The 26,543-nt window shown below is 40.2% G+C and overlaps 1 protein-coding gene across 3 annotated transcripts in view; it reads left to right on the forward strand.

The window, feature by feature from the left end:
- ANO10 (anoctamin 10) overlaps nucleotides 1–26,543 on the forward strand; it is a 238,590-nt gene that overhangs the window by 8,412 nt on the left and 203,635 nt on the right. For 2 of the 3 annotated variants that reach the window (XM_055414507.2, XM_088831994.1), the window contains exons 2-7: nucleotides 1,607–1,759; nucleotides 5,830–6,027; nucleotides 7,137–7,271; nucleotides 18,773–18,892; nucleotides 21,241–21,810; nucleotides 23,709–23,764. In XM_055414507.2, coding sequence (XP_055270482.1) covers nucleotides 1,621–1,759; nucleotides 5,830–6,027; nucleotides 7,137–7,271; nucleotides 18,773–18,892; nucleotides 21,241–21,810; nucleotides 23,709–23,764 — 1,218 coding nt within the window. In that variant the 5' untranslated portion in view covers nucleotides 1,607–1,620. Of the gene's footprint in view, nucleotides 1–1,248; nucleotides 1,269–1,606; nucleotides 1,760–5,829; nucleotides 6,028–7,136; nucleotides 7,272–18,772; nucleotides 18,893–21,240; nucleotides 21,811–23,708; nucleotides 23,765–26,543 lie in introns of those variants that run through there. The other variant, XM_055414506.2, reaches the window with a different exon arrangement.

Here is a 26,543-nt window from a genome sequence, read left to right on the forward strand (position 1 = left end):
AGGAATTTAAGAGGTTCAAAGGGATTGAAAGAATACCAGGACAAAAACCCCCTAAATGTATCTGTTGGGATTTATATCACCCTGGCATATAGTCAGTCCTCTGCTCAAAAACCTCCAGTGACTGCCTACTGACTGTGGAGTTAGATGTAAATGGCAACAGGCTTTCCCATATGGTTGCAACTTACAAACATGTTATCACCCTGCTCTGGTCAGGACTTTACCCTCACTTCATTGACTTTACACATGTTGTTCCCTGCAGAGAACATGCTTCCCTCTTTGCTGGACCATAAACTTTTGTGTATGAGGTATTCTGAGTTCCCATAGCTCTAATTGCTAACTCTTGTCATTCTATATAATTCCTGACCACATTATTAGCTATTTGAAGGTGAGAACTCAGTCCTATTTTGACCTGACACCCTAGCCTGCTGACTCTCATTTGACTGATACCTGGAAATAACATTCCTGGTGTATTTGTAGTATAATTTTCATCCAGCATTAATTTATAATACCTGTGTTGCCCCAAACAAAACCTGTGCTCCGTTAGTGAAAAACAAAGGCTTATGAGTCCAGGCCAGTCTCGGGCTTTTTGATCAGCTTGCTGCAAGACCGTGAGTTCCCCAAAGAAAGGAAAGATGCCCTGTGGTGTTGGTCACTCCTTCTACGATTGTACCCAGTAACCGATTTGCACTTGTGCTTTGGAGTCATTAAAACTTCCATTAAGTACAAAGTTAGAATAAAGGAGTCTGAAGTCTGAAAATTGCCCCGATGAGAATCACTGAGTTAGAGAGATTGACATGAGAGACACTTTAGAGGGCGGTCATTAGGCCTTAGTGACTGATACCGTCAGTGGGTCTCCAGATTGACTGTGACAGTTTTCAGGCTTGGTAACAGAGATAAAGATGATACCTCTGAGAAAGTTGGGGACACTGGGAGGGGCAGCTGGTGCTGGGGACATAGACTCCATACCACAGCATGAAACTGGACTGTGTCAGTTCCCTGCTCATAATGAATAATGACTTCTATTGTATGTTGACAAGGTGCAGTTGCTTTGTAATAGTCAGGAGCCCTCATTAGGTACCAGTCCATGCCCATCCTCCCTCGCCTAAAACATAGTTCATACTCCAGCCATAACTAATCGCTTCTATTTCTCTGAGTCTCTTGGCTATTTTTCATCATTATTTTGTAGGGGGCACTCTATTTCCTCTACCTGGAATGCCATCCATTGTCCATCTGGCAAACTCTCGTTCGTCTTTCTAAGTCCTGTTCAGGTCAGTCACACCCTCTGTAAATACTTTCTTAGTCCTCTTGTGAGAGTACCTTTCCCACTGTTATCCCATCACTTACCTGAATGTCCCCTCCACCATATTCTGATCTGCTTATAGACAAGGGTGTTGTTCCCTTGTTTTTGTACAGGGCCTGGCCCCCACAGGCGCTGTGAACCATTGGGTGAGCCTGGCTTGTAACCCATCTGGATCATGAGAAAATTCCTTTTGTCTAAGAAGCCAGACTTGTGGTGAATTGTGGTTAATTGTCATTAAGAGAAAACACAGATATAGTCTATATTAGTTTTTTTCCGTGAGAACCCATGTTTACTTCTTATTTTCAGCAAGTTTGTCAAAGATGAAAGTGACCTTATCCGCTCTGGATACTCATGAGAGTTCTTTCACGCCTCTGGTTGCCATAGAGCTTGCTCAGGATGTCAAGGAAGAAACCAAAGAATGGCTGAAAAACAGAATCATCACTAAAAAGAAAGATGGAGGTGAGTAAAATAAAATATTACTCCGATTTAGTCATGCCCACTTGAATAAAACTGTATTTACAAATGTGTTTTACAGTTTTCTGGTTGATCTATTTTTAAAATTCATGTTCATTTCTTTGCTCTTTTTTCTGTACCTACGACTTGAAAGGAGGTCTTAAGTCAACGTTAGATTGTAACTCTCTCTTGGACGGTAAACAACCTGAGTGATTTTGTTCACAGCTGTAAACTCTGCGCCTGTGTACAGTACCTGGTGCATAGTAGGTACTTAATAAATATTTGTCAAATTTGTGAATATCTTTGAGTATTCTTTGTGTGTTGGTTGTGATGCTAAGAGGGACAGAAACATGTCTCTGCCAGCAAAGATATTACTGTCAGGGTAAGGAGACTGAATGTTAGATCCAGGAAGTCAAAGGAGTAGGAAAAAAGCTAATGCAAAAGCTGACAAAATAGCACATGATATGTAAAATGAGTCTCCTATGTGTACTTGCTATGAAAGTAAAGGGAAGGAAGAAGTGATGCTTGGTGATGCTATTCAGGGTGGTAAGAGATGACATCATGAAAGAAGCCAAAGTTTAACCCTCAGCTCTCCGGCTAAAAGGGGGCTGGACCTGAGAAGGAGGTGGCGGGCATTTTACATGAGCAGACACTTTGTTGTTGTTCAGTCGCCGAGTTGTGTCTGATTCTCGGCGACTCCATGAACTGCAGCACGCCAGGCTTCCCTGTCCTTCACTGTCTCCCTGAATCTGCTCAAACTCATGTCCATTGAGTCAGTGATGCCATCCAATCCTCTCATCCTCTGTCGTCCCCTTCTCTTGCCCTCAATCTTTCCTAGCATCAAGGTCTTTTCCAGTGAATCGTCTCTTCACATCATGTGGCCAAAGTATTGGAGTTTCAACCCTAGCATCAGTCCTTCATCAGACACTTCATAAAACTACACAAAACACCCCCTAAAAATGTCCAGAAGGTATATCAGTTCAGTTCAGATCAGTCACTCAGTCATGTCCGACTCTGCGACCCATGAATCACAGCACGCCAGGCCTCCCTGTCCATCACCAACTCCTGGAGTACACTCAAACTCACCTCCATTGAGCCGGTGATGCCATCCAGCCATCTCATTCTCTGTCATCCCCTTTTTCTCCTACCCCCAATCCCTCCCAGCATCAGAGTCTTTTCCAGTGAGTCAACTCTTTGCATGAGGTGGCCAAAGTATTGGAGTTTCAGCTTTAGCATCAGTCCTTCCAATGAACACCCAGGACTGATCTCCTTTAGAATGGACTGGTTGGATCTCCTTGCAGTCCAAGGGACTCTCAAGAGTCTTCTCCAGCACCACAGTTCAAAAGCATCAATTCTTCAGCTCTCAGCTTTCTTCACAGTCCAACTCTCTCATCCATACATGACCACGGGAAAAACCATAGCCTTGACTAGACGGACCTTTGTTGGCAAAGTAATAATGTCTCTGCTTAATATGCTATCTAGGTTGGTCATAAAAGAGTTCTAGAAAGGAAACAAAGAAACAGGAGAGGAAGAAATCATCAGAGAAGAACTCAGGACTGGTGTATGCTTTTTCAGATTGAATGGGCCCATGCAGTGCCCAGACTGGCTGAAACTGGCATATGTGATTGGAACGTTTCAGAATCCTGGGTCACAGGAAGACGTTACAAACTTCCAAAAAAAAGAAAATAGGTCAGAAACACTGGAAGCTAGAAGGCAATGAAGTAATATCTTCATTTCTGAAGGAAAATGATTTCAATCTAGAATTCTGAACTCACCCAGCAGCCAACAATGTGTGAGGGTAGAGTGTCAGACTCTTTCTCATGGCAGTGTATTGAGGGAAGACTTAATCAGTTAGCTTGGGGGATTGAATTATCAATAAGTATATAATAAACTAAGCACATTATGAAACAAGATAGATACCAGCTTTTGGGAAAACAGTAAGTTGTAGGAAAGGAAAATCATAGCATGTTGTAAGGTTCAACTATAATGTATGTAGGCGTAATAATGAAAGTCCTGTTGTTGGAATGAAAAGGATGATATAATGATATTGTGAGAATGGTGGGTAGAAATGAGAGAGGTGAGTTGGAAAGAGAGTTTAATCCTCATTTGCCAAAGATTAAAAAAAAAAAAGCTATAAAAACCATTAGTCAGAATGTTGTTCTGAAAAAGAGCACTCTTTCATTGCAACCCCTCACCACGGAAGCAATGACTTGTTCATGTGATTCCTTTAGGATTTGTTTTCATGTCACCAGACAACATGCTTTTAGAGCTATTTTTTTTTTAACTTTGGCAAATGAGGATTAACCTCTCTTTCCAACCACCTCCATTTCTACCCACCATTCTCACAATATCATTATATTATTCTTTTCATACCATCGACAGGACTTTCCTTATTACGGCTACATACATTACAGTTGAGCCTTACAATGTGCTATGATTTTCCTTTCCTACAACTTAGCGTTTTCCCAAAAGTTGGTATCTATCTTGTTTCATAATGTGCTTAGTTTATTATATACTTATTGATAATTCAATCCCCCAAGCTAACTGATTAAGTCTTCCCTCAATACATTGCCATGAGAAAGAGTCTGACAACATTATCTTTTCAGAGATCTTATCTTTACCCTCACACGTTGTTGGCAGCTGGGTGAGTTCAGAATTCTAGCCATGTCTGAGAGTACTTCCCTGCATGCTGTGTCATTTGGGTCTTCCGAGCAAGAGATGCCAAGTGGGATTTAATGCACAGGAGGTTCGTAGAGGGGATCATCTGTAGAAAGATAAAGTAGGAAGGAGCAGGCTTAGACACTGGTAGCCTTTGACTTTGGTGCATGTCTGAAGCTTGTGAAAGGAGAGAGGGAAGGAAGGAGACTTGGATAGGAAAAGCCTCAGACTACAGCATGGTTCTAAGAACGTATTAGCCAGGCTCAGCATTGCACAGTGGCTTCATTCCCCTGTCCCCTGGGGTTCAGCCCATGGCCTAGGTGTGGGGGTGCTGCAGCCACAGGGGGACAAGCAGATGGCTGTCAGTCAGCTCTGCTTCTCACAGCAAATTCTTTGGAGGGGAGATCTGGGTGGAGTGGAGCACTTCCGTGGCTAACACCCCCTCCATCTATTTTTTCAATCTGACTTGATTTTTGTAGTGTGAGAAGTGAAAAATAACATATTGGTGTTGTTTTGCATTTATCTTAATCTGGATGACATTAATGATTTTCTGTTTAAGAGCCATTTGTGTTTTCTTTAAATTGAACATATCTTTTATTTATTTTTTAATTAAAGCCTTTAACGCCTCTGTTGTAAAGTACTTAAATAATAATGCCATAGCAAGTAAACCTTATTAACCCCCTGGGTAAGTAAAACATAAATTCTACTCATTATCCTGTTCCATCTGATTGGTATTTTTATAACTCCTGTCAACACTTCATAGAGGATAAATAGTAAAGATATAAACGCACCTTAAAAAGTCTGATGTAGATAGAAATTAAAAATTAGGAAAAATTCCTTTTTCTACACTCTTTTAAGTGAATAATTACTTATATGGTATCAATAACAATATCTACTTTAAACCTAATTGAAAGTATTAATATTTATGGGAAAAATCATTGAAAAATTATTTCACTCTTTATTATTCAGTATTTAACATTCACACAGTCTGTTGTGGTCTTATATAATTGTGTTACATTTGTTGCATTTTTATTGGGCTATTTTATTTCAAATTAATTTTCTTAAATTTTTGTATTTTTTATATTATATCCTTTTGCTTCATATTTTTACTTAGTGCAGTTTTATATTTAGAGCTAACAAATATTTGATTCTTGTCTAATATCTACTTCTAATTTGAGTAACTGACAAGCCACTTATTACATTTTCCAGTTTTGGCATTTATTTCAAAAAGTTATAAAGAACTGCCTTCCCCAACTTACTTTTATTTATTATTTATTTGGGAGATGGATTTAAATTGTTCATATAATTTGTTTGTCTTGTACCAAACTAGAAACAGTATACTTATTTAAAAGGCTTTCATATTTGAAACTTTTATGTTTATCACTTTCCAAGATTGTGCTCATCTTTTGTTTCCAAAGGTGCTCAGCTGTTGTTTAGACCGTTGTTAAATAAATATGAGAAAGAAACACTAGAAAACCAGAACTTATATCTTGTCGGTGCCTCCAAGATTCGATTGTTGCTGGGGGCAGAAGCAGTGGGGTTGGTAAAAGAGTGCAGTGATAACACCATGAGAGCCTTCACATATGGAACCCGACACAACTTCAAAGATTTTGATGGTAAGTTCCAAGGTTGTTTCTATCAGAATCAATTTATCAAAAGGAAGTCTTTGATGACTAGATCAGGGGTCAGCAAAGTTTTTCAGTAAAGGGCCTGATAGTAAATATTTTAGGCCGTGTGGACACTATGCTCTGTCATAGTTATTCAGCACAACCTTTGTCAAGCAAAAGCAGCCTGCAGCCATAAGAAGCAAATGAATGAGGCTATGTACCAATAAAATTTTATTTATCAAACCATGTGGGATCAGATTTGGGGTTGCAGATTTACTTTGTAACCTCTGGAATAGATGAACATAAACTAAGATGACATGTCACGTATTTATATAATTCTAATTCTTAGAATTGTGTTGTTCATTAGATTGATATAAGTAAGAAGCACAATAGTATTTCATATCCTGTAATCCCCTATCCTGCTTCTGTTCTGGCCTCAAAGGGGGTTTCAGAAGAGAGTGATTTCTGGAAAGAACTGCGAAATCCAGGATGGCTGTGATAGCAGAGTGGGAGGTTGCTTTCAGAACCAAACTAGCTGGTCCCTTCCAAGGCCTTTCAAAGTTAGAAGATACAATTGGACTTCTTCAGACTCAGTCACTCTGGATTTTTATATATTGGTAAATGATTGAGGTGAAATTCACTTTTGAGGGGATTCACCTGTCAAAAAATGACACTATTTTCTTATCAGACGTTCTTCTTCATTTATGTGAGGGATGTTGGATTCCACAAGGAAATTGGCCTGGGCTTGAGAGTTTGGAAGAGAATTTGCCATGTAGGCAAACTTCAGATCCATTCCTAATTTAAAATATTGTTAAAATTAAAGAATATATTACTTTCTGTTCATTTCAGTTAAATGAGGGCAAGCGAGTGTCTACCATTTGGTTGTTTGAACCATGTAATCATTAGCATAATGATTGAAGAACTGTATTATGTGAAGGTATTACAGAATATTTTTATTCTTATATCCTTTTCTATTTAATTTTTATTACTTGGATTACTATTTATGGTAATTATTTATTGTCTATACCATTATTTCATAATCCCAGGTTATTTGAATATTTTAGATTTTATTTTGCCTAATACTGAGAAAATAACTATGAATTTTTGTTTTGTTGTAGATGACAATGATGATTTCCTCAGCATGGCAGAACGTCAATTCATTATCAAACATGAACTTGAAAATCTTCGAGCCAGAGATGAAAAAATGATCCCTGGTTACCCCCAGGCAAAATTGTACCCAGGAAAATCATTATGTAAGTCATTGTATCAACTAATTTCATGAATATACATTCTAATACAATTATATTTTGCTTAGTATATGTAAATAACAAATTATAATGACTTTTCCCACCCTTACTGAAAAACTTACACAACTTTACAGTAATTTATTTTTTCACCATTATATATTTTGCCTTTAGACCTTCATGATATTGTCGCTTTAGGTCAACTTACTTGTTCTTTATGGTTCTCAACTTCTTCTTTATCAAGGTTCACAGCATTCAGTAAGCTTAAAATTCAGTGTGAATGCATTTGCATATTGCTCAGTTAAAATTAGCCAAGTTTACCGTATGCCCAGACATGATAGTGTAATGAAAATCTGTGGAGGAATGAAAACTAGACACATGGTCTTTTCCTGGAACCTTCTTCCCGTCCATCTCTTCTCATCTCACTGGGTATGAACAGATACAAACGTAGAAAGACTTAAGAAGAGTCACAGTGGGACATCATACCTGAATGCAGATTAGCAGTTTGTAACTTTCTGATTTTGTTTAATTCCATTTGAATGAAAATATCAGTTTGTAGACTGAAAGTATTTATGACATGTAATTCCAAAATTCCCTGAAATAATAGCAAGGCCCAGAACATTTTTGCTGCCTAAGAAATTCTTTAAACATATAAGTTTTTGTGTCCCCAGTCTCATTTCCTTGTAATAGTCAGTGTCATCCAGGAGGACAGAGGCCCGAGTCAGTCCATATTCAGATTTTCTCACTTGTCACCAAATAGTTTGTTTAAACCAAGATCCAATCATAGATTACTCATTTTTTGTTGTTGTTGTTATGTCTCTTAAGTTTCTCTCTTTTATTTAATGTGTTGAAGTACATATAACATAAAATTTACCATTTCCAAAACTTTTAAATGTACAGTTCAGTGGTATTAAATACATTCATAATGTTTTACAGCCATCAACACTGTCCATCTCCATAATTCTTTCCATCTTGGGAAACTGAACCTCTCTATCCATTAAATAATCACTCTCCCACCTCATCTTGCTCTAAGACCTGGCAGCCGCCACTTTACTTCTGTCTTTACGGTTTTGACTGTTCTGTGTATCTCAAATAAGTGAAATCACACAGTGTTTCTCTTTTTGTTGCTGGCATATTTCACTTGGTGTGATGTCCTCAAGGTTTATCTTTGCTGTAGCATCTGTCAGAATTCCCTTCTGTTTAAGACTATACAGTGTTCCATTGTATGTATGTACCACATATTGTTTATTCATTCCTTCATCAGTGGTTGCTTGGGTTGCCTCCACTTTTTGGTTATTGTGAGTAATGATGTAATGTAATGACCATGGGTATACACATATTTCTTTGAGATCCTGCTTTCAATTCTTTTTGGTATATAACAAGAAATGGAATTCCTGGATCATATGGTAATTCTATTTTTAACTTTTTTGAAGTACTTCCATCCTGTTTTCCACAGGGACTGTACTGTTTCAGATTCCCGCCAACAGTGTACAGCATTGCAGTTTCTCCACTTCCTTGCCAACAGTTACTATGTTCTGATATTTTGATAGTAGCCATCCTAACGGGTATGAGGTGCTATCTCATTGTAGTTTTTGACTTGCACTTACCTAGTCATTGTTGATACTGCGTATATGTCTTCTTTGGAGAAATGTGTATGCATGTCCTTTGCCTATTTTTGAATCAAGTTTTTGTTGTGATTGTTGAGTTTTAGGCATTCTCCATGTATTTGGATATTAATCCCTTATGAAATATATGATATGCAAATGTTTTTCCCCAGATGTTTTCTCCCATTCTGTGGGCTGCCAGATTTTACTTTGGTGATACTGTCTTTTGATGCACAAAATTTTAACATTTTCTTGTACCTTTGGTTCATATCTAAGAAATTATCGCCAACGACACCGTTCTGAAGCTTATTCTCTGTGTTTTATGTTAGGAACTTTATAGTTTTTTATTTTATGTTTAGGTTTTTAATCCATTTTGAGTTAATTTTTGTGTATGGTGTTAAGCAACTTTATTCTTTTGCTTGTGGATATCCAGTTTTCCTAGCACCCATTTGTCAAAAACTATTCTTCACTCATTGAGTGCTGGTACTCTTGTAAAAATCATTTGACCACATATGTGAGGGTTCATTTCTGAGGTCTCTATTCTATTCCTTTGGCCTGTATAGTCTTGTCTATATGCTAGTATGACACTGTTTTGATTATTATGGCTTTGTGGTAAGTTTTGAAATCAGGAAGTTTTTTTTTTTTAATTGTTCTGGCTGTTTGAGTTTCCATGAAATTCGATAATGCGTTTTAGGATGGTGTTTCTAATTTTGCAGAAGACATCATTGGGATTTTGGTAGGAATTGCATTGAATCTGTAGATTACTTTGGATAGCATTGACATTTTAACAGGATAAACTCCCATGGATATGGGATATGTCTCGTTCAGTTCAGTCACTCAATCGTTTCTGACTCTTTGTGACCCCATGAATCACAGCACGCCAGGCCTCCCTGTCCATCACCAACTCCCGGAGTTCACTCAAACTCATGTCCACAGAGTCGGTGATGCCATCCAGCCATCTCATTCTCTGTCGTCCCCTTCTCCTCCCGCCTCCAATCCGTCCCACCATCAGAGTCTTTTCCAGTGAGTCAACTCTTCGCATGAGGTGGCCAAAGTATTGGAGTTTCAGCTTTAGCATCAGTCCTTCCAATGAACACCCAGGATTGATCTCCTTTAGAATGGACTGGTTGGATCTCCTTGCAGTCCAAGGGACTCTCAAGAGTCTTCTCCAGCACCACAGTTCAAAAGCATCAATTCTGCGGCGATCAGCTTTCTTCACAGTCCAACTCTCACCTCCATACATGACCACGGGAAAAACCATAGCCTTGACTAGACGGACCTTTGTTGGCAAAGTAATGTCTCTGCTTTTTAATATGCTTTCTAGGTTGGTCATAACTTTCCTTCCAAGGAGTAAACGTCTTTTAATTTCATGGCTGCAGTCAGCATCCGCAGTGATTTTGGAGCCCCAAAAAATAAAGTCTGACACTGTTTCCACTGTTTCTCCATCTATTTCCCATGAAGTGATGGGACCAGATGCCGTGATCTTAGTTTTCTGAATGTTGAGCTTCAAGCCAACTTTTTCACTCTCCTCTTTCTTTATATATGTTTTAATTTCTTATAGCATTGTTTTACAGTTTTTATTTGTATAAGTCTTTCATCTCCTTGTTGTGTGTTGTGTGTCAGTAGCTCAGTCATGTCTGACTCTTTGTGACCCCATGGACTGTAGCCGGCCGGGCTCCTCTGTCATGGGATTCTTTCTCCAGGCAAGAATACTGGAGTGGGTTGCCATTCCCTTCTCCAGGGAATCTTCCTCACCCAGGGATTCAACCTGGGTCTGCCACACTGGAGATAGATTTTTTTTACCATCTGAGCCACCAGGGAAGCCCTTCACCTCCTTAGTTAATTCCTAAGTATTTTATTCTTCATGATGTTATTGAAAATAGAATTGTTTTCATAATTATCTTTTCAGATAGTTCATTGTTAGTGTATAAAGATGAAACTGATTTTTGTGTCCCGCTACTTCACTGACTGCATTTAGCTTTGATGGTATTTTTGTGGAAATTTTAGGGTTTTCTACGTATAAGATGATATCATCCGTGAACATAGACAATTTTACTTCTAACTTTTCAGTGTTGATGTCTTTTCTTTTACTTGCCTATTTGCTCAGGCTAAAACTTCCAGTAGCGTGTTGAATAAAAGTGATGCAAGTGGTCATCTTTGTCTTATTTCTGATTTTAGAGGAAAACGCTCATTCTCTCACCGTTCAACATGGTGTGGGTTGTTTTGTTTTCTCCCCTTCATTCTCTTAATGTGATGTGTTACATAGATTGATTTTAGTATATTGAACTGTCCTTGAATTCTCAGAATAAATCCCACTTGTCATGGTATATAATCCTTTTAACATGTTGCTGAATTGACTTTGCTAGTATTTTGCTGAGGATTTTTGCGTCATTGTTCATGAGGGATATTGGTCTGTAGTTTTCTCTTCTTGTAGTGCTTTTGTGTGACTTTGTGTCAGGGTAATTCTGGCCTCATAGAGTGAGTTAGTAGTGTTCCTTCCTCTTACATTTTTGGGGAAAATTGGAGAAGGATTGATATCAGTTTTCCTTTAAATAGTGGTAAAATTCACCAGTGAAGGTATCAAGTTCAGGTTTTTTCTTTGTCATGAGATTTTTTTAGTTACTCCTTTATAATTATAAATCTGTTCACATTTTCTCTTCCTTCCTTAGTTTTGCTATGTTTTGTGTTTCTAGGAAATTGTCCATTTCTTCTAGGCTAGCCAGTTTGTTGGTGTACAAGTATTCATAGTATACTCTTACAATCTTCCTGATTTCTCTAGAATCAATAGTAACGTACCCATTTTCATCTCTGATTTTAGTAGTTTATGTTGTCTGTTTTTCTCAGTTCATCTAGCTAAAGATTTGTCAGTTTTGTTGATCTTGTCAAAGAACCAACTTTTGTTTTTTGTAATTTTCTGTTATCTTTCTATCCTGTTTGATTTATCTCTGCGCCAATCTTTTTTATTTTCTTCCTTCTGCTAGTTTTGGGTTTAAATTGCTCTTCTTCTTCTCGTTCCTTAATAGTAAAGTTAGGTTGTTATTTGAGATCTTCCTTGTTTTTAAATATAAGCATTTACTGCTATTAACTGCCCTGTTGGACTTGCTTTCTCTGTGTCCCGTATGTTTTGGTATATTGTGTTTGGTTTTCATTCATTTCTAGGTATTTCCTAATTTCCCCTGTAGTTTCTTCCTTGACCCACTGGCGGTTTCAGAATGTGATGTTTACTTTACACACATTTGTGACTTCCTCAGTTTTCCTTCTGTTATTGATTTCCAACTTCATCCCGCTGTGGTCAGAGGATACTTTTTATAATCCATATCTTTTTAAATCTGTTGAGGCCCAACATATGGTCTGTCTTGGAAAATGTCCCGTGTACACTCGGGAACCAAGAGTGTGTTCATTCTCTACTGCCTGACTTCTCTGTAAACTGCATTATGTCCTTTCCTCTGTCTCTGAGTTAGTCATGTGGTGTAGATGCTTTTGCTTGCTCTCCTTGTTGACCCGTATGACTTTTGGGAGGTGTCTAGAAACTTGAATGTAGGTGCTTATCATTCCTCTTTGTCTGCATTTCCATTTATCTGTGTATGTCTTGATATTATCTTGTAGCAGTTTTTTGTTGGACATATTGTCTTTGCTGTGCAGATTAAAGATTACTATGATTTCAAAAACATGTTCTTCAGTTACCTTTGAAGAGTTATTTGGTTTTATTTTCTGTTCTTGTCTTTAAGAATACCATTTGTGTATGTGTGTGTGTGTGTATGTAATGTATATACTTATATATATATGTCTTATATGTTCTCTGAAATATTTTAAAGTTTTTATGTAATTTTTTAGGCGTGTCCACCATTTTCCAGCTTTGTTCTTTCAGTCTTTAGTTTTTCAGTAGCTTTTACTGTGACTTTCTTTGTATCTGTAATAGTTTTATTTTTCTGATATTTTGCTTTTCCAGACTCCCACCTTCAGCTCTCATAGGTTTTTCTTGATTTTAATTTCAGAGATGTGGCTTGCTTTACTTTCATGAACTTCTTGAAGAATTCCATAATTTTTCTCTGCTCTGTGCTGTAACTTTTTTGCTGTGTTTCTTCTCTGCCTTTTTAAAAAATGACTTTCCTCTTTTCTCTTATAGTATTCTCGCTTGGTTTGATGTCAGTTTCTTTGTGGCATTTGCTTATGTTTTTTAATGAACCCCTATTTTTTCCAGACCAGCTGTTTTGGGAAGGAAGTGTGTTTATTGAGAAGAGGGGATGTTGGGGGGTCTCCAGTCAGGAACTGTGGTGGTCAGGAACTGGGATTCTGCCTGACAGTGTGTTCTCCTTGAGTCATCTTGGAGCCTCCGTGGAGCCCTTTTCTTTCTTTCTGCATTTATTTGACTGTGTTGGGTCTTAGTTGCATCATGCAGGATGTTTTTGTTGCAATGCTTGGCCTCAGTAGTTATGGTGTTTGCGTTTAGCTGCTCTGTGGCATGTGGGATCTTCGTTCCCGGACCAGGGATCGAACCCCTATCCCCTGCCTTAGAAGGTGGACTGTTAACCACTGGACCGCCAGGGAGGGTTAAATACCTGGAGCATCTTAAGAGGAGTGTTGCTGGGTTTGACCTTTCCGTCTGTCTTTGGCCAACCAAAACCGCAGCTGCTGTGCTGCCTATGTCCATCCCTCCATGCCAGTAGGCAGCGCTTTCCCCAAGACGGCAGATGTGCCCTTTCCTTCCTCCAGCCTTGTGTCTCTGGTCTGGCTGTGGTCCCAGGCAGGGAGCACCCCCTTAGCCTGCATCTGGGTACAGGGACAGTAGTTTCCCACCCCTCAGTGTGCAGGAGAACCCTGCCCCTGCCTGCTTGGCCCCAGCTTGCTCTTCGCTTAGAACTCTGGGCTGATTTTTAAGGCCACTTTTCATAGTTTCTCTTTTTACTTTATAGTTTATTTGGTTTGTTTGTTCGTTTGTTTTACTATCATCAAAGGTAGGGTTTCCCTTTATGGTTCTGATTTCCTTTGTTGTTTTGACTTTGGCCTCAGGAACAGGAATAGGACAGGGATGTCTTTCTGCCACCGCTTGTCACCAGGAGGTCCACGTTCTGTTTCTGGTTATATGTGTGTCTTAGTCCTCAGCAGCCGTCTTGGGGCATCCCTTTTCTAGTTTTCTGTGTGAGCCGAGATCTCCTCAGACTCTCTGACTGCCTTTGCCTGTTGATGCCTAGTAATTAACAGTCATGCAGGTAACATAGCCAAAAATTTTCTTTTTAAAGAGGCGTTGAGAGAGTGGAGACTTTCTTATATATTAACTTTATCCTAAGGGATATTATTTAGTTTAGGTAAAAGCTCTGTCTCAAAATGTCTATCAGATGATTGTCATGTTTTGATGGATGGGGTATGGCAATCTCTTGTGAGGTTTTTAACTGTTATATTGTTATTCTTTTTTACGACATTACAATAACTACCTCTGAATATGTAATATATACAGATGGATAAATTAGAGTGGTCAGATATATTCTATCTTCTAAAATTATTGCCTTATGAGAATAATAGAATGTCAAGTAAATATCCTGTAGCAGGCATGTGTATAAGACAAACCATTGATGTGTGTGTGTGTGTTGCTGGGTACCGTACCATATATCTGTGTATCTATATCTGTATGTCTCTACACACACTGTGTTTTGCCACATACATATTTGCAGTTATGTTAAGCAGGGATAAAAACAATACCGGAATATAAAAATGCATTTTGAAAACACAGGTATCCCTGAGAAGCAGTTTGTTCCTCTTTAAGACAGGAGGGGTCTGATCACACCTGAGCCCTAGATGCAGGCAGGGCCTGGGACGGGGGCCAGTGGCAGGGGCCGTGTGTTCCCTGTGCAGCCTCCTCTCCCTGTGGGTGCTGTGTGGTCATCACCCCTCTGCTGGATTGGAGGCAGCATCACCTGTTCCTCCCTATCACGTAGAGACACTGTAAGGAATTGTGAGAGGGACTTCTGTGTTTGCTTTTATGTCACATTAACTGAAGGCCGTGTTAGTATTGTCATTGCTTTATTTTATTTAGAGGGTCCTAGTTGGGGATGGACAGGGAGGCCTGGCATGCTGTGATTCATGGGGTTGCAAAGAGTCGGACATGACTGAGCGACTGAACTGAACTGAACTGAGTATAAGCCAAGTTACAGTCTCCCTTAAATTAGATTATGGTTAGTGTGACTAATTGTTAACCGTCTGTAATAGTAATAGTCCTAGTGCTTGACAGTGGATCATTCAACGTTCTTAAAGAAAGGCATCTTGGTTTACATTGTTCCTTTATTTTTTAATATTTATTTTTATTTGTTTGACTGCACCGGGTCTTGATTTCGGCACACGGGATCTTTGTTGTGGTATGCGAACTCTTAGTTGCAGCATGTGGGATCTAGTTGCCCAGCCTGAGAGACCAGGGTTTGAACCCAGGCCCCCTGCATTGGGAGCACAGAGTCAGCCACTGGACCGCCAGGGAAGTCCTAAATTGTTCCTTTCTTTAAATAGGCATGGACAGCATTATATTTTCCTTTGACGGTAAGGCTTATGTTAATTACATTTTTAGCTGACAAGAGAAAAGTCCAAGGACTGACTGAAGAAAAAAAAAACAAAAACCTCCTCTATTTTTAGAAGCTGAAACCAGAACCATGCTTTTGGCACTGGTGGTGAAGAGAAGCCCAGTAATTTAGGAGTTGCAGCTTTACAGTCCCTTACCCTATTTTTAGAGGTTTACAAACGGCTTTTTATTCAGGCCTTGAATGTCTTCTATAGCAGAAAGGAATAATTCCTTTAAAAAGAGCTTAGAAATAGTAAAATAGTAATTTAGATGCCGTAAGTCAATACCTTGATAGTATATTAAAAAGCAGAGACATTACTTTGCCAACAAAGGTCCGTCTAGTCAAGGCTATGGTTTTTCCCATAGTCGTGTATGGATGTGAGAGTTGGACTGTGAAGAAAGCTGATCGCCGCAGAATTGATGCTTTTGAACTGTGGTGTTGGAGAAGACTCTTGAGAGTCCCTTGGACTGCAAGGAGATCCAACCAGTCCATTCTAAAGGAGATCAATCCTGGGTGTTCATTGGAAGGACTGATGCTAAAGCTGAAACTGCAATACTTTGGCCACCTCATGCGAAGAGTTGACTCACTGGAAAAGACTCTGATGCTGGGAAAGGTTGGGGGCGGGAGGAGAAGGGGACAACCGAGAATGAGATGGCTGGATGGCATCACCGACTCTGTGGACATGAGTTTGAGTGAACTCCGGGAGTTGGTGATGGACAGGGAGGCCTGGCGTGCTGTGATTCATGGGGTCGCGGAGAGTCGGACACGACTGAGCGACTGAACTGAACTGAAGTCAGTTCAAAGTTAAACTTGAGGTATTAGTTGAAAAGGATAGTGATAGACGAATAATATACATTTGTGCCTCCCTCAGTAAGCGCTAAGGACCAGAACTGATGTGGGTGATAGACTTTCACTCCTGTTAGCTGAAGGAAACAATTCACTGAAACGCTTTAGAATAAAGATGTTTAAAAAATGGATTTGACAGCACCAGCACTGATGTAACTTAAACCATATACTTTTTTTACTCTAGTTGTTGACATTTTGAGTTTATACCTTTTTCAGTCATGGAGAACAAGGATTTTTTTTCACATCCCTAGCTTTTCAAGACTTTTTCCCTTTGTATAACTTATGCATGAGGTGTAGTTATAAGGAAAACCAGCTATTAAGAATGCTTTTTTTTTTTGAGATCTGTACTTTTTCTTATATCTTCAAAATCAGTTTTATCTTTTCTAACCTGATAACAAAGGCCTACATTCACAAACAGCAAGTATCAAAATCAGAAAAACACTTCCTGCTTCCAGCAGTCGTTTGACCGGTATGATTGTAATACTGCTACACGTATCTGAAACAAACAAATTTAACCAAAAACCGTATCCCTCGTGATCATATTGATAATTTTACCTATTGTTAGTATCAAATATCTCCCCTTTATTATTCTTTCCCCCCCCATTTCTAAGAAGTTAGGTTTTCTTTAAAATTAACTGAAGGATTTGTAATAGGACCTCTGTCCTGAGATGCCATCTGTCTGTTACATGTAGTATATCTACATGGAAAACTTAAATCGTGTTTCTCTTCCACGCTGCGGATACTTACGCTGTCCTCCTTGAGGGGCCTGTTGCCTGATATGCTCATCACTTGTCTGTGGGAACAGGTAGATTGGAGATACAGAAGACAGCCCTCAGTAGAGATGAGCTGATAAACCTTAAAGAACTCAAGAGCTTATCCATCGATGCAAACAGCAGGCCTTTCTTGATGAGTTCCATTTTATAAGCGGCCGTAGTCTTTAGGAAGAGACTGCTGGGAACTCGTGTGAAAAGTACTCCCATCTCCCCAGATAGGGCACAAGGCAGTGCATCTGAGTTCTTCATGAACAGAACACATTTCCTCGGAAAGACCCGAAGACCCGCCCACCCAGAGTCACTCTAAATAATTATGGGTGAAAGATTACCCCGTGTTCATTTATTATCTCGGGGGATATTGTCTTCGGTTAAATTTGTTTGTCTTTCTGTAACCGACCTGGGTTCTTGGCCTCGTTATTCAATAGAAATTGATAAGAGGCCAGGTGAAATTCAGGCAAGGCTTTACTGGGACCCATGCTGCAGCACATGGGAAAGCAGTAACAGGTGCCCTTGCTCGCTCCTGGGGGTGAGGGGCAGGGGACGGGGTCAGGTATGAGGGTGGGCGTGGATTGGTGGGTCAGGATGGAGGGCGGGTTTATCTGCTGTGTCCACCCCCTCAGTGGGCTGTGTGCAGGGATCATGGCGGTACCCTGCTTCTGCTCTCAGCGCCTCAGAAGTGGCAGTTGTTTGTGGACTTTTTGAATCTCACTGTTCATAATTTGCTCCAACTGCACCTGGCCTGTGTAAGGTAAGTTTTAGTCCCTTATATTCTGTTGCTGCAAGAGATTTTTGTCCAGGTGCAAACATTTTTGTGAAGGGTCCCAGGTCCTAGCCTCTCTCATCGCCTAGACATGTGCACAAGTGTTACAGTCATACCAAATGATTGCTGAAAGCAGGAATTTTTTTTTTTTTTTTTTGGTATTTGCTGGCTGTGAATGTAAGCCTTTGTTAGCAGATTAGAAAAGAGAAAAATGGTTTTGAAAATACTCCATATCAGTGAGCATGAATTGAACATCATCTTATTTTCACTGTAATGGGAAGACAGATGAGTAAAATTCTTCTAGAGGCTGTTTTGTAATATGTATCTAAGTTTAATACACATGTTCTGCTCTTGGACCTAGCACTTCTAAGTATATATAACAAAGAAATCATAGGTATGTGGGGAAAGTTATATCTACAAGAATTTTAACATTATTTATAGCAGCCAAAAAAGGAAACAAATATTTTTCAGTAGAGGGTTAGTTCAGTTTTACCACTTCATGGAAGGGAATATTATGACACCGTGTAAAAGGATATTCATGTTCTATTTACATTGGCATTGAGAAATAATCATCATTTACTACCACTCCATGAGAAGATTACAGAATGATGTGTAGCGAATGGTTCCTTTTGTATCTAAAATAAATATTTATGGATGTTTATTTTGAAGTCAGCTTATACACTTAATTGCTATTTACAGTGGTTATTTTTTTGTGGGAGGGAAAGAATAACCAGGGCCTCTCCAATTGTAATCTGTGCATTTCTGTAAGATTGAAAAATTTACATCAACTTGTATTGCTTTCATAGTCAAAGGAAATCGTAAAGATGTTGACATCCTGAAGAAGAGAAGAATACCCCTTGGGAGCAGGCAGGATAGTACTGGTCTTTATGTAACCCTTTTCTCTTCTTGGAGAGTCTGAGTAGCATTGGATGAAAGTGTGTCTTGAGAAATCTCAAACCCATCTCATAATTTCCTTCCTCAGTGAGGAGGTTGCTCACGTCTGGCATCGTGGTTCAGGTGTTCCCACTGCATGACAATGAGGCCCTGAAGAAGCTTGAGGACACCTGGTATACTCGATTTACCTTGAAGTTTCAGCCCATAGGTATGTGTCAGTGCTGGCTCTCTTAGAGGAGGACACAGCAGTGGTGATGTCCTTCTTGGGTGGATATTTAATGCTGTGATGCACAGGACTCACCAGCTGTGTGTGGACAAAAAAAATGGTGAGGATAAGTTGGGTTGCATGATCTATTTATTTTATTCTTAATATCATTTTAGATGAAGTGAATTACAGGCTTTTATTAAATGTCACCAATGACACGGACAATTCAGAGTGGCCATCCTGAGCGTATGTCTGATTTGTTGTAGAACATAGTTTGTAAGAATCCACTCTGACCATGAATATTTCGTATTTGAAAATTGCTGTTTCTTTAGAGCTAATTATTTGGAGTGGGTCAAGCTCTGCTTATTCTTAGCAGCAGACTAGCAGGCCTAAGCATCTTTTGAGATAATTCATAAGGATCTTGGTGTGCATTACTGGATCTCTCCGTTTTCTCTGAAGACACTTAGAAGAATAACCATTAATTTATTCAGTGGATGTTGAACATTATTCTGTGTGTAAATTTATGTTAATATGGATGTTCAAGGTTTTTGGTTTAGTGATGTTTTTTAAGTGTAAAGATTATATTTAAGCTGGTAGTTTTCACCGTAAGTATTACTGTCAGTTTTTCTTTAAAGAACAAAAAGTCAGACTTTTTGACTTTGTTTAAAGGAATTCCTCTAAAATTTTCTTTCCAATTTCTATTTCTGAAAATGGTCATTATAATATTGTCATAATGAGCAAAAAATCATTTTAGGGTCCAATTTTGAAATTGCATTTTGAGTTTTACTTGAATTCTTTGAAAGGAAAAATGTTAGTGCCAGGTGATGTAAAAATCGTTTTACGTTTCACTTATATGACGTTTTTCACTTTGTTTAGTCTTTAGGTGGCTTTAAATTTAAATATTACTTCTAGGTCTTGTAAGTGATAGTTTCCAGTAGCTGTATCTTAGAAAGCGAGTGGGGAAAAGCGAGTTGATGGTGAAGGCTGAGCATGGGTGTAGTAGTGGTCTTGAGGCCTCTGGGAGAGCTGGGGCTCAGAAAGATCTTGTCCTGAGATCGAAAGAGAGAGAGGTGGTTTGATTTAGAGCCGAGGCCGATGAGTGTCTTTTTTTTTTTTTTTTTTAATTGCTTGGGTATCTTTTAACCTGATTCTCATTTGAGGTTAGTTTGTCATACCCTCTGTCTTGTTTTGTTTTTTTTAATTTTAACATGCTCCTGTTAGAAGCATGTTAGAAGAATTAAAGATAGGGGAATTTAGAAGAATTAAAGATAGGGGAAAACAGTATCTTTGTTTAGTCTGAACCATCCCTATAGACTGATCTGATGCATTATCTTAAAGCACTGTGTTTTTCTTTTTTTAAACTGTATGTAATTAACCAAGAAATACTAATTCTGACCATTACACCTCCCTTACTGCCTGCATCCCACCCTGGTCCCAATGCAGGGTGCTTTTACAGTCTAAGAACTCACCCATGTAGATGTGGCTGACAAAGGACATGGTGTTCATGACCTCTTTTGCGTTAGTTAGCTTGTGTCAAGTTCACAGACAATTAACAGTGATGTTGTTTGGCCCTTCTTCTGCCCAGTGGGTGTATGAAAGTTTAGATAAATGTGTTCCATGGCTGTTCTAGAAGTTAACATGTAGAATATTGTTTGTGCTTTTGAATAATTTTTCTTCAGGGTATTGAAAAGTTTGCCATGACACATTGATGAAAATATATAGCTTTGGGTAGCGGGGGAGCAGGATACTATGGATGGGGAGTCTTCTTTGAAAATAACCTCTATTACTCTAAAGTATTAAAGTGAGAGAAAAATGGAGACCATAAAGTAGACCCCCAAATTAAGATGGTTCATTGGCTGTGAGACTTCCTGGTGGTCTAGTGGTTAAGACTCTGTGCATCCACTGCAGGGGCCATGGGTTCCATCCCTGGTTGGGGAAGTTCTGCATTCCAAGAGTTATGGCCAGTAAAAAAAATAAAAAGATGGTTCATTGGCTATGGCTGAATGTAAACTCGGAACCTTGGAGATTTGGAATGAGCCCAAAGTGAGTTTTTCCTTGTGAAGAGGGCATCCATCAGTGAGGAGGTAAAGAGAAGCAGACCCAGGATGCCTGGCAGAGCAGCCCCAGGAGCTATGGCCTGAGCCCAAAGCCCAGGGAGGTGTCAGGCTTGCTCTGCAGACAAGTGGGACTTTTGTACTTGATGGAGGATGAATTTACTGTTACACACTGATTGGGAAATAAGGTTGTTAAATGATCCCCACTTAACTAAAGTGAATAAGCTTACTTGATTAAAAAAAAAAAGTCTTCAGCAGTCTGTGCTAAAGGTCTCTTTTTTCCCCCTTTGATTGTAGACAGAATTCGTGGCTACTTTGGAGAAACCATCGCTCTTTACTTTGGATTTCTGGAGTATTTCACGTTTGCCTTAATCCCCATGGCCATCATTGGGTTACCTTACTACTTGTTTGCGTGGGAAGACTATGACAAGTACGTGATCTTTGCCTCATTCAACCTGATCTGGTCCACGGTGATCTTGGAAGTGTGGAAGCGAGGCTGTGCCAGCATGACCTACCGGTGGGGTACCCTGGTCATGAAGAGGAAGTTCGAGGAGCCCCGGCCAGGGTTTCACGGAGTCCTGGGTATCAATGCAGTCACTGGCCGGGAGGAGCCGCTCTACCCCAGCTACAAGAGACAGCTGCGCATTTACCTGGTCTCCCTGCCCTTCGTGTGCCTCTGTCTCTATTTCTCTCTGTTTGTCATGATGATTTACTTTGACATGGAGGCCTGGGCCTTGGGTCTGCACGAGGACAGCGGGTCCGAGTGGACCAGCATCTTGTTGTACGTGCCCAGCATCATCTACGCCATCGTGATCGAGATCATGAACCGCCTCTATCGATACGCCGCTGAGTTTTTAACCTCATGGGGTAAGACTTGACGCTTTGTATTGATGTCTTATCTGCCTATAAGAAACATTGCTTCTATCATAGGATTCTTAGAACCGCTACCTGGCAAAGCAGATAGATGTTGCTCTGGGCTCGTTGTGGAGACATAAGGAGAAGTTCATGGGCTCTGGGAACTCCCATGATCTCCAGGTCACGGTTCTCACAGCTCCGATGTATTGTTAGTTACTATGTTCTAGGTGCCCCGCTAAGCACTTTATCCATAGTTCCTCACTTTCCCTTCCTCAGGGCACCATGAAATAGAAGTTATTTCTCAATTTTATGGAGAAAGATACTAAGTGTTATCAAGGTTCAGATAGCAAATGGCAGAGCCAGGCTTATCCAACCTGTGCTTCTCATACTATATTGTGTTTTATGCTAGGGATAAGATTGACTGAATCATCACCATATTCTGTGTCTAGGATACAAAAACCACTTGTGTAATTGTGTGGGGCAGAGGCCTGCCATTGAACTCAGTGAAGGAGGGTATTCTTGTCTGTCTTTGTGGTAAGAGATGAACTTGGTTATAGTTTAAAAAGGGTCTTGATAGTCAATTTTCTATTTAATTAATTTATTCAGTCAGACAAATAAATATTCTATTAATACGTTAACCCCTGGGAAGAAGTCTAGGCCTGAACTTCTGGACCATACAGATATTTTAAATTCTTTATATTAGTTATATAACAACAGATACCATTTATTTGGGACTTCTCTGGTGGCTCAGACAGTAAAGAATCTGCCTGCAAAGAATCTTCCTGCAATGTGGGAGACCTGGGTTTGATCCCTGGGTCCGGAAGACTCCCTGGAGAAGGAAACGGCAACCCACTCCAATATTCTTGCCTGGGAAATCCCACAGACAGAGGAGCCTGGCAGGCTACTGTCCATGGGGTTGCAGAGTCAGACATGACTGAGTGACTAACACACACCATTTATTTGTTTTTGTTTTCATAAGATTTTTTAAAAAAATTTATTGGAGCATAGTTGCTAACTATTATTTGCTGAGGGCTTTCCTTGAGCTGAGCTATGGTTTTTGTATTATTTCTAATCCTGACAGTAACCCTGGGGAGAAGGGTAGTGTCAGGCCTGTTTTGTAGGCAAGGAGGCTGAGTGTCAGGAGGTTAAGTAACTTGCCCAAGGTCACACAGTGACTGAATGACTGAGTTTAGGTTCAAATCCAGGTCAGCCTAACATTACCTCTCTGTGCAAGGTGATACTTCTGTTCAGGATCTGCCTTTTTTGTCCTTTTGCCCTGCTGTGGTGTCTCAGCAGTAAAGAATCTGCCTGCCAATGCTGGAGATGGAGGTTTGTGCCCTGGGTCTGGAAGAGTCCCTGGAGAAGGGAATGGCAACCCACTCCAGTATTCTTGCCTGGAGAATCCCGTGGACAGAGAAGCCTAGCAGGCTACAGTCCATGGTCGCAAAGAGTCAGACACATCTAAACTATAATAACAACTTGGGACCTACACAGTGTCTCCTTTTCTGAGTGAGGATGGAAACTTGAGTTTCCTTTTAAATTAATCCTTGTGAATTTGATTTCTTGCCTTACTACTCTTCAGAGGTTGCTCTCAATTTTACTATTACTGCTCACACAGTCTTTTTCTGGTGGTTGTGTGTGGGATCATTTCTTTGTTGCATTAATATTTTAAAAAATAATTTCAGACCACAGTGCTATTTCAGTACCTTGAAAAATGTGTCTTTAGTTTGTCTGTTGTTTGATGTTCTTGGTGGGAAGCAGTAGCCGTGACTGACTGCCTAGCGTGGTTACTGACTGAGGCTCTGTGGTTGGACACGGCTGCCCTCAGCACAGGCTTCACCTCACCTCACGACAGCTCCCGTTCTGCTTTCTTACCTGAGAGACATTACTTCTCCCTTTTCATATTTTAGAGAATCACAGATTGGAATCTGCCTACCAGAATCACCTAATTCTGAAAGTGTTAGTGGTAAGTAGAACTTTTATATACAGATCCATTGTAATTATGAAACTAGTGTATACTGTTTAGCATTTAGGACTATAAATATGAAGACTTGATTGTAATTTAAAATACCAGGTAATAGTAGTTAATATACTTTGTCCAAGAAGGCAAGGATTGATTAAAAAGTGTATTTACATATATACTCAGCAGTCTTATTACAAATGTGGAACTCATGCACACCCGGGGTGGATTCATGTCAATGTATGGCAAAACCAACCAATATAATATTGTAAAATAATTAGCCTCCAATAAAAATAAAAAATCAAAAAATAAATAAATATAAAAATTAGTATTATATAGCCAATTTCCAGTTGTTTGAAACACTATAGACAGACATCTTTCTATTATTTTCCTTTTGGTGACTCAGGTTTGAATGTTTCATTATTCACCAATCCTTCCAGTTACCCACCTACTGTTTAGTGATGGAGTGCTAAATTATTAGTTTTGAAAATTTTGTCTAAGGAATTTCCAAAGTCCAAGAGGTTTCTAGCATGTTTTGAAGGGCAGAAGGGAAGGGATGGAGGCTAAGTACTGTGTAACCTGCTTGCTGCTTATGTAAAAGCTCACAATTATGCCTCTTCCCACCATTATTAGAAATAACAAAGAGGTGGCTTGAAAGCACCTTGTGTTTCAGGAGATTACCTCAGCTGTCTGTAACATAGCTGAGAATCAAGAAAAGGGCATAGAGAGTCCTCTGAACTCTGCAGTTCTGTACTGGAATTGATTTAACACAGTCCGTGTACTTTACTCCTGAGAGAGGAATCCAGGCCCTCTCTTAGAAAGAGCCTTTGTTCCAGCTCCAGAAGTCATTCTGAGAAGCTTATTTATCTGGTTTTTCCATCTTTAAAGGATCAGAAGCCATCATTAGGAAGGTGATTAGGTTTCTGCAAGTAGGTACATTTATAGAAGCAAGAGTAAGGAAGGAAATAGAAAACCTCTCATAAATAAGTAATGAGACCTCAACAGCTTTATCAATTTGGACATTAGAAAAGGGGCAGGCAGCCATCTGTATCTAAAAAGGCTCTGAGGGCCTCATTCTCACCCTGTAAAATAATTTATATTCAAAATGTTGGTGCTGAGTCAGCAAGGATGTTACATTCTGTATTGTCTGTATGAGAAAGTAAACAGGGGAATGTGTGATGCATTAAAAGATTCTTTGAAAGAGATCACAAAACAGAGCTCTTGCCCTTAGAGGTAAAACACTCCATTTGTCTTAAAGAATTTAGCCATTTGTAAGACTGGATTATTCTCTGCTGGTGCCAGATACAGTGTCAGGTGACTGTCTTGTAAAAAGACTCATTGCTGATAGTCTGCTCATCCTCTCCTGTGTGTGTTAGGTCTCTCCCTTCCTTTTTAATAAAAAAAAAAACAAAAAAATTTTTTTTTTTGGTTGATCCATGCCACTCTACATGTGGAATCTTGGTTTCCTGACCAGGGATCAAACTTAGGCCCCTTGCATTGGCAGCATGGAGTCTTAACCACTGGACCTTCAGAAAAGTCCCGACTCTCCCTTCTTTTTAATCTCATGGGGAGGGTGTTTCTCAGCCTTCCGAGCTTTTACTCTTCTACTTCTACTGTAACTTAACACCCCCTTCCTCACCCCTGCCCCACATTATGTTACTGCTCACTCTCTCCAGCAATTCCCCCTTCCATCGCTAATGAAGTGTGCACACCGCGCACACAGCAGTCTTCTGTCTCAGAAAGCAGCGTTGTAAAGCTGGAAGTAGCCAGCATGGGGCTGGGGGACGGGAAGGAATCGTGTGTGTCTGAGAGGTAGTTGCAGATTCTTGAGCAGGTGAGCTAATGGAAGAAATGGCACATGTTGGGGGACTTCCCTGGTGGTCCTGTCGTTAAGACTTCACACTTACAATGTAGGGGGCATGGGTTCCATCCCTGTTCAGGGAACCAAGATCCCATGTGCCCGCATGGTGCCACAAAAAAAAAAAAAGGAAATGGCAGTTATTGTGGGATCCCTCCAACTTATACCCCCGACCCCTGAACCATGTGTCTGGGCAGGGCAGTCTCAGGCCCATGGTGATGAAGATGCTACCCGGCTGGTTGCTGTGGCTCGTCTCTCTTGCTCTTGCCACCCGGCTTCCTAGGTGTGTCTCTGGGAGAGTGGGGAGTCTCAGATTCCTGGGGCACAGAGAGGCTTCCAGGGCTGGGCTGCTTGTTGGGTTGGGTCCGTTTTTACTGGGCGCTGACCCCTCCACCCCGGTATCTTCTCTGTGGGGCCGGGAGTGGCAGGCCCGGCAGGGCAGAGAGGAAGGCGAGCACATCCCCTGGCAGCTCGTTGTTAGTGACGCTGGGCTTGCCTGTTGTAGGACTCCTACTGTGAGCAGAGTGGGCAGGGACTGTGCCCTCCTGGGCTGCCCAGATTACCGGGTTGGCGTGGGACACGCTGAACTCTCTCTTTTATGAGAAAGTGGCCGGGATGTAAGATGCGCTGGCGCTGTGTAGCCCTCTCAGCCCCTCTCCAGGTTAGGCTCTGGTTGCCTCTCGCGATATTTCTGGAGTTCCGAGGTGTGCTTCCTGACTGGGGTTGGGGTGTAGGAGAAACAAGTCTTTGCCATCTTGTTGGGACCAGAAGTCCCTCATGACGTCTTTAAATGTGATATTTACAATTGTGTCGTGGTCTGTGTGGGGGTTGGAAAAGAATTTCCAAACAAGAGGCAGAATGAGAGGAAAATAGAGTTTATTAGAGCGGGAACAGCGGGTCGACTTAAGGGAGAGCAGATGATTTTCC

The sequence above is a fragment of the Moschus berezovskii genome, chromosome 24 (assembly GCF_049115385.1).
Source record: "Moschus berezovskii isolate FMDL1 chromosome 24, NW_MosBer_1.0, whole genome shotgun sequence".
In the NCBI taxonomy this organism is placed as follows: Eukaryota; Metazoa; Chordata; class Mammalia; order Artiodactyla; family Moschidae; genus Moschus; species Moschus berezovskii.